The 13916-nt window shown below is 42.2% G+C and overlaps 1 protein-coding gene across 9 annotated transcripts in view; it reads right to left on the bottom strand.

The window, feature by feature from the left end:
* Positions 1 to 13916, bottom strand: part of LOC141095489 (sodium channel protein type 5 subunit alpha-like) — a 524914-nt gene that overhangs the window by 198755 nt on the left and 312243 nt on the right. For all 9 annotated transcript variants that reach the window (XM_073581518.1, XM_073581512.1, XM_073581519.1 and 6 more), the window contains 2 exons: positions 10568 to 10750; positions 10117 to 10473 (listed from right to left, as the gene is read on the bottom strand). In XM_073581518.1, the coding sequence (XP_073437619.1) occupies positions 10117 to 10473; positions 10568 to 10750 (540 nt within the window). The remainder of the gene's footprint in view (positions 1 to 10116; positions 10474 to 10567; positions 10751 to 13916) is intronic.

Here is a 13916-nt window from a genome sequence, read left to right as displayed (position 1 = left end):
GCGATACAGCGGTCGTTACTTACCTTTCAGACGAGGCGATCCTGACGTCCTCCCGTCCGCGTCCACGCGTCGCTCGTCGGCGTCAGCAGGAAGCCCAGCAGGAAGCACCCGACGAGAAATGGAGCCGGCCGATCTCGCGCAATCAGCGACAGACAGCGGGGGAGCCGGTCGGAGGTAAGTATCACACATAGCGATATCGCTGCTGCGTCACCAAATCGGTGATGCTTTAGCGATATTGATAGCGATATCGCTATGTGTAAAACCCCCTTAAAGAAATAATTTTAAAAGATGGCATGGCTTACCCTGTAATTTTGATAACCAGCCAGGGAAAACTGACAGCTGTGGGCTGCCACCCTCAGCTGCCAGCAGTGAGTTCACCGAGAGATTTTCACTGCTGCACCGTGAGAATTTTTCTCACTGTGCTAGCGGTGATCTCACTGAGGTCCCAGCAGTTCATGGGCCAGGCTGGGAAAACAGCCTCAGTGAGCAGAGATAACCTCAATGATGTCACCGCTAGTCACTGAGGCTGAGTTCACAGTAGCTCATTCATCAGTGGTTCTCAGCCTGGATGGTCGCATCTTGGCACCAAACAGGTTGAAAACTGTTTATCCCTATGCATGGATTACGGCGTGCGACAGAACGACAGACAGGTGAGGGATATGATTGTTTTGTATTTTTGTTTTTTTACAGGAGACATTGGCTTCAGTGGAATTGAGTGTTAGGTGAGTATAACTGAGTTTGTTATTTTTAAATAAAAAAGTAAAAGTGTGGTTTTTTTATTTGAAATAAAGGACTTTATTCTGGCTGTGTGTTTACTTGCAATATAACTATAGGATTAGTAATGAATAGGTGTCTTATAGATGCCTCTCCGTTACTAAGCAGTGGGTTTGACGTCACCAGACAATTCAAAGGTAACCTCAACCCCACAAATATGAACCCCACTTGCCACTACCACAAGGCAAGTGGGAACAGCTGAGCAAAGTGCCAGAGTTGGCACATCTAATAGATCCACCTTTTATGGGCAGCTGCAGGTTGCTATTTACCCATCTGCCCCTTACCAACCTGAGAATACCAGCCCCCAGCTGTTTGTTTTAGCTTGGCTGGTTGTCAAAAATGTGGGGGACCCATGCCATTCTTTAAATCATTTATTTAAATAATTTACAAAAAAAGGCGTTTGAACCACTCTTCTCTTGATAACCAACCTTGCTAACGCTGACAGCTGAGGGTTGCATCCCGCAGTGTCAGTTTTGCCTGGCTGGTTATCAAAAATACAGATGAACCAAAGCATGTTTAAAAAAAAAAATTCTTTGTTTAAAGCGCAGGCACCACCTGAGGAATACTCCCTTCAGCCGTGCCTGCTATCGCTGTTATTAGCGGCAGCAGGCGTAGGCGGATAGGAGTATTAGACTCAGCCGATGCCAGAGACCGGAGGTAAACTTTTTACCTCCGATCACAGCTCCAGGCTCACGCTGTCATTTAACAGCATGGGAACATGGCTCTCAGAGGCAGTGTTTGCTATTCTGCCATGCACATGACAGCACGAAAAACACCCGTTGTTCGGGGTGCCGAACACGAACAGGCACGGCACATGTACAAGTGTGGTAACCATGATTTTCTGTTCATGAACAGCCCTTAAAGGGTTTATCTAATATAGGAAAATCATCAGGTAAGGATGCAATTAAAATAAAAAACAGTGTCATACTCGCAAGCTTCTTTGGAGGTTTAGTCAGCTCCGGAAGTGATGTCTGCTCCATTTGAAAGTCAAAGGACCCCTGCAACATGTGAATGCCCATAGTGGTCATTTGACTAAAGGAAAGAATCATGGGATATTTTTCACTGTGAATTGAGAGGTGACTGTGACCGCGCCCTGCACTGCCCCAATAACTGGAAGCAAGCAGCTATAAGGAGAATAAAACTTTATTTTCTCACTGCAGCCATGCTTCTGGTAAGTATGCAGCCATGCTTCTGGTAAGTATGCAGCCCAGGGATTAAACGCTAAGTACCTGAAAATTAACCTTAAACAACATTTCTTGAGGTGACAGGTTCCCTTAAGAGATGCACCACAGCATGAACCTCTGTGATAAATTATCAAGAATATTTGCGCAGTCCCATAGAGAATAAAAGGAGTGACACTGTGCACACGGCAAGCACAAGTGTTTGGGGCTTCTGAATCGTAATAGGAACCGAATCTGTAACTATATTCTTGCTGTCAAAAATATCAGAACACTTAAAGTGAATTGCAGTCCATCGGGATTGATATGGATACATCCTAAAATTGATCTGTGACAATAGACATGTCTAAGTTATAAAAAAAAAAGTCAAAAGGCTATGAATATAGCTTTACCTCTATCTTCCACTTGGTTAGATATGGTCCTAGGATAATTAGCAGGTGACATCACTGTCGCTTTCTAAGTATCCTGCCTAGATTCAGGCTAATGCAGAAAATCAGTGATTGTAACATTAACTTATTCTGCTGTCATATACAGTGGGGAAAAAAAGTATTTAGTCAGTCAGCAATAGTGCAAGTTCCACCACTTAAAAAGATGAGAGGCGTCTGTAATTTACATCATAGGTAGACCTCAACTATGGGAGACAAACTGAGAAAAAAAAATCCAGAAAATCACATTGTCTGTTTTTTTTTTCATTTTATTTGCATATTATGGTGGAAAATAAGTATTTGGTCAGAAACAAAATTTCATCTCAATACTTTGTGATATATCCTTTGTTGGCAATGACAGAGGTCAAACGTTTTCTGTAAGTCTTCACAAGGTTGCCACACACTGTTGTTGGTATGTTGGCCCATTCCTCCATGCAGATCTCCTCTAGAGCAGTGATGTTTTTGGCTTTTCGCTTGGCAACACGGACTTTCAACTCCCTCCAAAGGTTTTCTATAGGGTTGAGATCTGGAGACTGGCTAGGCAACTCCAGGACCTTGAAATGCTTCTTACAAAGCCACTCCTTCGTTGCCCTGGCGGTGTGCTTTGGATCATTGTCATGTTGAAAGACCCAGCCACGTTTCATCTTCAATGCCCTTGCTGATGGAAGGAGGTTTGCACTCAAAATCTCACGATACATGGCCCCATTCATTCTTTCATGTACCCGGATCAGTCATCCTGGCCCCTTTGCAGAGAAACAGCCCCAAAGCATGATGTTTCCACCACCATGCTTTACAGTAGGTATGGTGTTTGATGGATGCAACTCAGTATTCTTTTTCCTCCAAACACGACAAGTTGTGTTTCTACCAAACAGTTCCAGTTTGGTTTCATCAGACCATAGGACATTCTCCCAAAACTCCTCTGGATCATCCAAATGCTCTCTAGCAAACTTCAGACGGGCCCGGACATGTACAGGCTTAAGCAGTGGGACACGTCTGGCACTGCAGGATCTGAGTCCATGGTGGCGTAGTGTGTTACTTATGGTAGGCCTTGTTACATTGGTCCCAGCTCTCTGCAGTTCATTCACTAGGTCCCCCCGCGTGGTTCTGGGATTTTTGCTCACCGTTCTTGTGATCATTCTGACCCCACGGGGTGGGATTTTGCGTGGAGCACCAGATCGAGGGAGATTATCAGTGGTCTTGTATGTCTTCCATTTTCTAATTATTGCTCCCACAGTTGATTTCTTCACTCCAAGCTGGTTGGCTATTGCAGATTCAGTCTTCCCAGCCTGGTGCAGGGCTACAATTTTGTTTCTGGTGTCCTTTGACAGCTCTTTGGTCTTCACCATAGTGGAGTTTGGAGTCAGACTGTTTGAGGGTGTGCACAGGTGTCTTTTTATACTGATAACAAGTTTAAACAGGTGCCATTACTACAGGTAATGAGTGGAGGAAAGAGGAGACTCTTAAAGAAGAAGTTACAGGTCTGTGAGAGCCAGAAATCTTGATTGCTTGTTTCTGACCAAATACTTATTTTCCACCATAATATGCAAATAAAATGAAAAAAACCCAGACAATGTGATTTTCTGGATTTTTTTTTCTCAGTTTGTCTCCCATAGTTGAGGTCTACCTATGATGTAAATTACAGACGCCTCTCATCTTTTTAAGTGGTGTAACTTGCACTATTGCTGACTGACTAAATACTTTTTTTCCCCACTGTATCTACAGGTGGAAAATCTGAATTTAGATAACATACCCTGCAGACCATGTATAAAAATACAGCAAACAAGTTCAGCCGCGTTGCTGTAGCAACTGCCATTTCCAGTGAGGTGTATAAAATATAACCTTGCCTTTTGCATGTTTTGGACTGTGCAGAGTATTCAATGGTAGATTAGATTCTTATCTATGTATTGCCATAGTTTGTTCATATTCCCATAAGCTGTGATATAGCTAGAGAGGGTACATGGGAAGCAGTCACGACTAAGCATCTGCAATGGAGGAGGCTCAACAACTCCCACTGCTGTAAGGGCAGGTGCAGACGACCGTATTATCGGTCCGAGTGCTAACCGACAATCCATTGGATTGCACTCGGACCAGTGTTATTCTTTGGGGCTGTGCACATGTCAGAATGTTTTCACGGACAGAATTTGCTCGAGGAAAAAAATCACTGCATGTGCAAGTTTGATCCGATATTCAGATTGCACTCGGCCATGCAAGTCAATGAGTTTGTGGAAAACATCGGACTTCACTCAGATGACATCCGATTTCCACGGACCGGCATAACGGAGAAGATGGAGACACACAATGATCACAGTTTGATCAGACTCTGATCAGAATTTGATCCGACTCTCATTTGCATAATTGTCTCTATTCTTTCGAATGTGCACCTGCCCTAAATCTCATTTTGCATCAAGTCTGTAGGTTTCCACCACCTGTGCCATAATTCAGAAATATGCTACCTTAGAAGCATTGCTTAACATACATCACAAGGGGCGGAATACCACAACATGAAGCATACCTACTGGTGGGACTCTGTGGGCCTTCATACAGCCTCTAGGTCCAGGCACTGCTGAATGCATAGGGACTTAACGAGTAAATCAATAATGCACTTAAAATAAGCAACATTGTAATATATCATACTAGCTGAAGAGCCCCGTGTTGCCCAGGCATAGTAACTAAATAACGGCAGCAGTTAAGGGGCCTTATTCCTCCTGCACCTCACACACCTCCTTTATACACAGCAGCACAGCTTTTATATACACACAGTGGCAGGAAGAGTCACCGGGCAGACAGCGCTGCCCTGTTCCCTCCATGTCAGCACTGCCCTGTCCCCTCCATGCCAGCAGTAGACCTCCGCCGCTCTCAGGTCGCTCCCGTTAACCCCTACTAGGTCTGCGGGGACCCGTAGCGAGTCACGTGTGTGACTTACGCCTTCTTCAGGGTTTGCGCTTCTTCCTGCTGGCATACATGATGTTGGTGTTCATGTCGCTGTTCTTTGCCAGCACAGACTGACAGCGGGGGCTCTTCCTGTGTGGGTTTCTTCTTTCCTCCTTCCTGCCAGGCCAGCAGCTGGTGCACATATCCAATCCTGGGTCTGGGGAGTTTCTAGGCTGCTTCTTTTTTCCCTCTCTTCCCTGCCTGAACTCTGGGTAGATGAGAGATCCTGGGCAGCTAAGGGACCTGTGATGATGTCACAACCATGTGACCAGTCACGTACTTGGTAGAAGGAGTCATACGCAGGGCTGTGCTGGAGTAGAAATGTCAGCTCGTGTCACAGAGCAGGGTCTTATATCACATCACTGGGGCAAGTATAGTAACCCCGTATACATGGGATCAGAAGGTCCCTGCAGCAGAGCTGTGTGTGCAATATGTGAGGCCAAGCTGTGTGTCACAACTGTTGTCGGTTGTCACTGGAGCAGGGGCTATTTCCCTGCGGCTATGCGGAGTCGGCAGGGCTCTGTGGAGTGGGCTTGGCTTGATACATACACACACATACATACATTCAGCTTTATATATATATAAAAAGAGAAATACACCGCGCTATACTGGGAACTGAAAAAAATAATATAACTGAGTACTTACTTGCTGGTGTGTGAAAAAATCACGTGGTGGTGGATGTATAGCAGTATTCTGAGACTATTCACCTTGTCATAGATGTATATATTTGGATGCCAAAACTGCTGAGTAGATAATATAGGGTTAAATGGGGGTGAGCCCGTTAGTGTGTTACAGAGGGAAAAAAAAAAAATAAAAAATAAATAAATAAAATAAAATAAAATATGAACTAATCTTGATTTACTCACTTAAGGAAATCAGAACCATATAAAATATATGCTGTAAATGTAGCCATTGCCAAGTATTAAGATTGGAATGTTGCAGCCTGTTTCTGATGTAAAAAATATAATAGTTGAAAAATAAAACAAAAAAAAAAAAAAAAAAAGAGGGGGATAAATAGATGTTTGAGATGATAACTGAATGCTGACCTTACTGCATGCCAATTTCAACAGGCGAGGTCAGAATGATTAATCCTGTGCAAAACAAATGATGGCACAGTTCCTGCAAAGTGAATGAGTGTTAGTGACAGCATGTGCCCACTAGTGGAACGAGGTGCTTAATTCTGGTGCACTTACTTGCAGGGCCAGTGCTCAGTGAGGCAGGCTTGGGTGCTCAGCGTGGGGGCTGGGGCTGCCGCTGCTAATCCGTATGGACGTGGAGACCGCCGTTGCCTCGCGTGCTCCGGCCGAGAGCAACGCTGAGGGACTCGGCGTGTGATGGGGCAGGGCTAGCGTGACGTCACACTGGGGGTAAGACGGTGGCTCAAAGGCAGCACAATACCGACATGTTTCGAGAGATAGCTACTCTCTTCATCCTTCAACCCTGATGAAGAGAGTAGCTATCTCTCGAAACATGTCGTTTTTTTTTTATTTTTTCCCTCTGTAACACACTAACGGGCTCACCCCCATTTAACCCTATATTATCTACTCAGCAGTTTTGGCATCCAAATATATACATCTATGACAAAGTGAATAGTCTCAGAATACTGCTATACATCCACCACCACGTGATTTTTTCACACACCAGCAAGTAAGTACTCAGTTATATTATTTTTTTCAGTTCCCAGTATAGCGCGGTGTATTTCTTTTCTTATCAGCTTTAGCTCTTTTAAACAGGCACCAGCACAGAGCCTGTTATTCACCAGCTGCATCTGGGAATAGTGGACCTTCCTTCTCTGTCCAAGTGGACTGGCGCCAGTGTGTTAATCTTAAACTAATTTATATATATATAGATTAGAAAGATCCCCTTTAGAGATTAGCGAACCCAAACTGTAAAGTTCGGGTTCATACCGTACACCTAGTGTCCGATGCCGAACTCCAAACACGGACTTCTTCTGGAAGTCAATTTCACAGTTCGAGAGTCCGAAGAAGAGGGAGAGAGATATTTTCCAGCTTCAAAGTTTGGTTCCTCATTGATTTCAATGGTGTTTGAGTTTGGGTATAGTTCTGATACTGAAACCGAACTTTGGGCTAAAGTTCGGTCAAGTACCAGAACCTGAACTTCTATGGGCCGCTCATCCCTAATCCACTTCTTTCTCCACCAGAACTGATCTTTAATTCTCAATTCACAAATAAAAGCTAAATTCAGTGATCACAGATTTTCCCATTACTGATATAGGAAATGACATTTGGTGCTGGAGAGATTCTATGTAGAAGGTATGAGGGAGAGCATGGTGGAGCCAGATGCAGGGCATCGCACTCCTCCTTCTTCCTTCTGCATAGAACTTTGAACACCAACTTTCATCTCCTATCTCAGTAATAGGAAAGTCTGGATTCACTGAAGACAAACTTTTGCTGTGGGATGAGAATTTTGAGAATGAAAGATCAGTTGTGGAAGAGAAAGAAAATGATTTCTCTGATAAGATATATAACAAAGTTTATTATTTTCATATGTACTATTGAATTATGAAATAAAAATTAAACTGAAGGTTAGGCTCCCCTTATAACTATATAGCTGGGTAGACAGTATACACATAGGTAGGAGAAGACTGAAAATAAAGTTTATACAAAAGAATATCAATCTTTTCCAAATTCAGATGAAAACAGCAATAAAATTGAAGAAAACTGCATGTACAACAACACTCAGTATAATAATAGATTGATGACCAAATCAGATTGAACACTGAATGCTAAAGTACAGATTACTGTCACGCTTTTATTTTAGAGCAAGTGACCTTTTCTACAACTCACTGCTGTTTAGTTTCCATTAATTCAATCAGATACCGTATATACTCGCGAATAAGCCGAGATTTTCAGCCTATTTTTGGGGGCTGAAAGTCCCCCTCTCGGCTTATACGCCGGGGGGTGTCGGAGATCATACTCACCTCTTCTAGCATGTTTCTGCAGCCCCCGTGCTTATTCCATCTTCTCGGTGCTGTTCTTCCTGCTTTCAGCAGTCACGTGGTACCGCTCATTACCCTCATGAATATGCGCATATGTAATGAGCGGCACCACGTGACCGCAGGAAGAACAGCGCCGAGAAGATGGAACAAGCACGGGGGGCTGCAGAGACATGCCAGGAGAGGTGAGTATAACGGGGAGAGCCATATTCACCTGTCTCCCCCGTTCCACTGCTGCGTGTCGCTCTGCTGTCTTGCTTCCTCTGGCAGTGATGTTCAAGTCAGAGAGCGCCATGACGTAGTTAGCAGGCGCCCTCTGCCTGAACAGTCATTGCAGAGCCAGCAATGCTGAGGAGCAGCAGCTGCAGCAGCGACAAGGTGAGTATATAGTTTTGTTTTTTTTTCAATTGAGGCAGCGGCAGCAGCATTGTAAGGGGCCACTATCACCGTGCAGCATTGTAAAGGGCCACTAATCACTGTGCAGCATTACAAGGGCCCACTAATCACTGTGCAGAATTATAAGTGGCCACTAATCACTGTGCAGCATTATAAGGGGCCACTAATCACTGTGCAGCATTATAAGGGGCCACTCATCACTCTGCAGCATTATAAGTGGCCACTAATCACTGTGCAGCATTGTAAGGGGCCACTAATCACTGTGCAGCATTATAAGGGGCAACTAATCACTGTGCAGCATTATAAGGGGCCACTCAGCACTGTGCAGCATTATAAGGGGCCACTAATCACCGTGCAGTATTGTAAGGGACCACTAATCACTGTGCAGCATTATAAGGGGCCACCAATCACTGTGCGGCATTATAAGGGGCCACCAATCACTGTGCAGCATTATGTGGGGTATATGTTACTATGGAGCATGTTATAGGGACACCATTATTCACTGTGCAGCATTATTAGGCATATTTTTGTATGGAGCATCTTATGGAACCCATCATGAACTTTATGGAGCATTATATGGGGCCATCATGAACTTTATGGAGCATCTTATGGGGCCCAATTTATTTTTGAAATTTACCAGTAGCTTCGGCATTTTCCACCCTAGGCTTATACCCGAGTCAATAAGTTTTCCCAGTTTTTTGTGACAAAATTAGGGGGTCGGCTTATACACGGATTGGCTTATACACGAGTATATACGGTAAATATTTTTTTTAAGATTTTACATTCTGTAAAGATAATTTAATTAATTATAAGTTAGATCCTTCAACATTGACCCAGTGCTGCTTGTTGTTGTCGATTTACACTAATGCTAAAATTTGTCTTTGACCAGCGGAACATTGAAGTACTGAGAGATGTAAGTGACTGAATAAAGTGAAAACATAGAAGGAGTGTAATCTATTGATAATGAGGTCAACCTAGTCATGTTAAAGCAATAAAAAAAACATTCTTGATAATGCTTTGGAGGAATACGTTTTCTAAATAAGAGTTTAGTTTTCCTCTTTACACAGTGGAGATGGGATCCCAATTCCTCTGATAAATGGGGATCTCAGTGGTTAGATCCCCAACATTCATACATCATCTATCCTGTGTTCACACTAGCATCATGATTTATTTTACAAAGGATGCCATGATGCTTTGACAGATTTTGTTGAAAAATCAATGCGACCAACAGACTCCATCTTATAATGGAGTCTGTCAAGATTCTGTTTAGGTTTTTGTCATTTTAAAGGCAAGAAGAGTACTCAATGCTTCCATAAAATGTTACGAAAACTCACTCAGGGCCTACAACATAGCATCTAAATGCACATGAGCAAAGCTGAAGAAATTCAGACAAGACATTACAATCATCTACTGACAGTCAATTGAAGATTTTATAAAAAAAAATACTATTACTTACCACTAAGTTTCCTATAACCATTACAAGCAAGAAGACAAGGAGACACAAAGGTTGACCGCTAACTTCCATGCAGTCCCACATGGTCTCAATCCATTCTCCACACAAAACTCGAAATACAATGAGGAAAGAATGAAAAAAGTCATTCATGTGCCAGCGTGGTAACACGCAATCATCGCTGATTTTACAGACACAATCCATATAGTTCCGTCCAAACAACTGGACTCCAACAACAGCAAAAATAAAGACGATGATAGCCAAAACAAGAGTTAGGTTCCCAAGAGCCCCAACTGAATTGCCAATGATTTTGATGAGAGTGTTCAACGTCGGCCAAGACTTTGCCAATTTGAAAACCCGAAGCTGAAACAAATCAAAACAAGTTTTAATTTTACAATACTACAGGTAATGTAAGTAAGGGAAATTCTCATTATATAAAAAACAGTATACTACTTACCAGTCGGAAAGAACGTAGAACTGACAGATTTCCCATACTGGAGAGACTGGACAAACAGAATTCCATCAAACTCAGAGTTACAATAATGCTATCAAAAATATTCCATCCCTGCTGGAAATAGTAGTAAGGATCTAAGGCAATAATTTTGAAGACCATTTCAGCTGTAAAAATACCAGTAAAAACCTGTGAACACAAAAGTGCAAAAACACAGAAGTCAGGAAAGTGAAGGTAAAGGAAATTACGAGACCACTGAATAACCCGTTTCTAGTCTCATACCTGTGGTCTTGAAAATTGCTACATCAAATTTTAATCATTTTGCACTTTTCCTTATAATTTGTTTGTCTACTTTTTATTTATTTATTATTTAACATCAATCATTTCTGACCACTGGAGTAACAGGGGACTAAACTGGTAAGTATAAATTAATTTATTTAATAAAAACATTCCCTATGTTTGCCCAAACATTTTTATTATGGTAAGTTGTACAGCCCTTTAACTCTATAAATACACATGTGCTTTGCTGCCATTTATTACCAATTTTTCTCTCCAATCATTATACAATTATATCCTTAAATTATGTTGCACATCATTTTTAATTTACGCAGATTGGAAAAAAAAAGTGTTCAAGGTTTTTCACATAAAGAATATGTGTATCGGCGTTTTGTTTAGGTAGGTTCCACCCGGAATCCGCCTGAAAAAGTGCCTTATAAAATAAAGCTAAATATTCTTTCCTATGCCAAGTCTTTTAACCGCTTCAGGATTCTGTTAAAAGAAGCGAACTGCTCATTATTCGAGCGTCTTCCACTTGGATCTGGCTCAAGAACGACAGCGAAACCGCTGGCAAAGCTGCTTCAGGAAATGACGGCTGTGTTTTTTCTGAAGTGGCTGTGCCTGGGAAAACTCGTCGGGTGCGCCGGCGTCTAAAGTATATGCATGTACATAAATTATACATTTTTGATTCACCAAAATAAACCGCAGCAACAAGTCAAGGTTTTGAATAAATTCATCATTTACAGGAACAATAATATGTCTCTAGTCGTCAATCAAACAGAATGTCAATTTGTCAATCTTAATTTTCTCCTTTGCCTATTCAGTTTGCACAAGATATTACTATTTAACCTTTGCGATGACTCGAACAAAGATTGCATTGATGCCTAAATTAATATAGTTGTTATGATTGGGTCACCGAAGAGGAAAGCAAGACCAAGCTAAGCCACAGAAAATCAGAGAGGTTGGTAACTAAGCGGATTGCAGACCCCTGATCCTATCCACACAACTAGCAGTAGCCGTGGAGCGTACCTACAATGATTCTAGACGCCTCGACACAGCCAGAGAACTAAATAAGCCTAAAGTAAGAAAGGGGAAATCTAAACTGCAGACCCCAAAGGAATAGATAGCCCCCAAACATATATTGTCGGTGAGACAAGATGAAAACACAATCGCAGGTAGGAAAACACTGAGCAAACGATGGGGCCCACACTAACTAGACAGGACAGGAAAGAAAAGACACTGTCTGCAATCACGCAAAAAACCCTGCACAAAATGCCCAACACGTCTGATAGAAAAAAATACTGAAGTCACTAGACTTCGCCCACTATATCAGCACTCTGGTATATTCTGAAAACAGATCAAAGAGAGGTCAATCTAATAAGGGACAAAAACAAACTGGCACAAACAGTAACATAAGAATGGAAATTCAGCACAGCCCCAGCCGGGTCTGGCTGACCACACAAAACTGAAATAGACCAAACCAAATCAAATGTGATCAATAGCAAAAGAACACTTAGCTTGAGCATGCAGGGACTGAACTGGAAACTAAGACCTCAGGAGGCAGGGAAAAATCACCAGCAGGGATAGAGGGAGTCGGGTGTCTTAAATCCAGTCAGAAACTCCCAATGTCCAGTCGTCCTCCTCATTATCAGGTGGCAGGCCTCTGTTAATTAGATCAGCTCCATTACCTCCTGTAACCACCAGAGGGAGCCCGGAAAGAGAACTCGCGACCCCTCTGTCAATATAACCATCTCCAATACCTTCACCAGTAACCAGAGGTAGGCCAGAAAGTGAATTCACAACATATAGTATTGATTAATTAAAACAGAGGCACAAATGGGTTCACCTATTGGTCTCCCTCTCTTATGTGCATTGGCCTAGCTGTTTTTTATGCCAGGATATGATGTAATTCCAGGCAACATCACAGATATGGCAGCTCCCAGAGGGACTGCGGTGATGCTTCCAAGGTCTAAATAAAGCCGTACGAGCCTTTTTCTTGCCTGAGAGAAGCTACTTACTATATGAACTTTTGAAATGTTGCCTGGAACAAGTTAAGTGGCGTGTTCTTTTATGCGTTTTATTCTCCTTCATCTGGATAATGCATTGTCAATAACAAGTCTGCCCTTCGATCACCCATGTTTTTAAATGCAGTTTACAATTACTGTAAACAAGCGAGAACCTTTGGGAACATTGACTCTAGGGTGCCCATATCCTAACTTTCTTGGCACCGCGCTTGCATTGTATACAACCGGAGTGCCATACAGTTCTTAGTCATTTCAGGTTCTTTTATCATAGTAGCCTTCATATAAGTGAAAATCACTTAGGCCAGACACAAATCTGATTCAGGCAATAGTCTGATTATTTCTTTATATATTCTATTATGTTGCCCCAGAGGAGATCACTTAACATCCAGATATCTGAGGTTTATATCTGTCCTGCAAGAAAGAGAATCACTTTCAATTCATATCACTTATTAGGATCACTTCTATTGGATTCTTCATCCGCGTGTATTAGGCCTCGTTCAGACGTCCGTGATTTTGCTCATACGCAAGAACTCGGACAATTGTTCATTAGTGTTTGGTCAAAAAAAACTGTAAAGCTTCCGCTATACATTACAATTGTATTCACAAACGGCATCTGATGGCATCTATGTGCTGTCAGAAATTTTCAAGGACCTATAGACTTGTATGGATAATTTTGATCCAAGATTTTTGATCCCTTCCTTTTTTTTGCAGACACATGAAACAACACGGACATGTGAACAGCTCCATGCGGAAAACACGAATAGAAAACTTACTGTATGTGACTCATGGATGTTTGAATGAGGTCTAATGTTCTAAACACACACACATATACAGTTCATATAAATACCATATATAGAAAAGGGTGGAATTTATTCCCTAGATACATCCGACGTTTCAGCTTCTCATTTGAAGACTGTCTCAGGTAAGTTGAGAAGGATGCTTGAGAACTTGAGCAAAATGCTTGAAAAAAGGCTTCAAATGAGAAGCTGTAACATTGCATGAGTCTATGTGAATAAAGTCCATCTTTGTCACTTATTTTCATTGGAGTCCTGCTC

This window comes from Dendrobates tinctorius, unplaced genomic scaffold, assembly GCF_039654945.1.
Source record: "Dendrobates tinctorius isolate UK_male_01 unplaced genomic scaffold, ASM3965494v1 ptg000070l, whole genome shotgun sequence".
NCBI classification, from domain to species: domain Eukaryota; kingdom Metazoa; phylum Chordata; class Amphibia; order Anura; family Dendrobatidae; genus Dendrobates; species Dendrobates tinctorius.
This window is presented reverse-complemented; position numbering and strand designations above follow the sequence as displayed.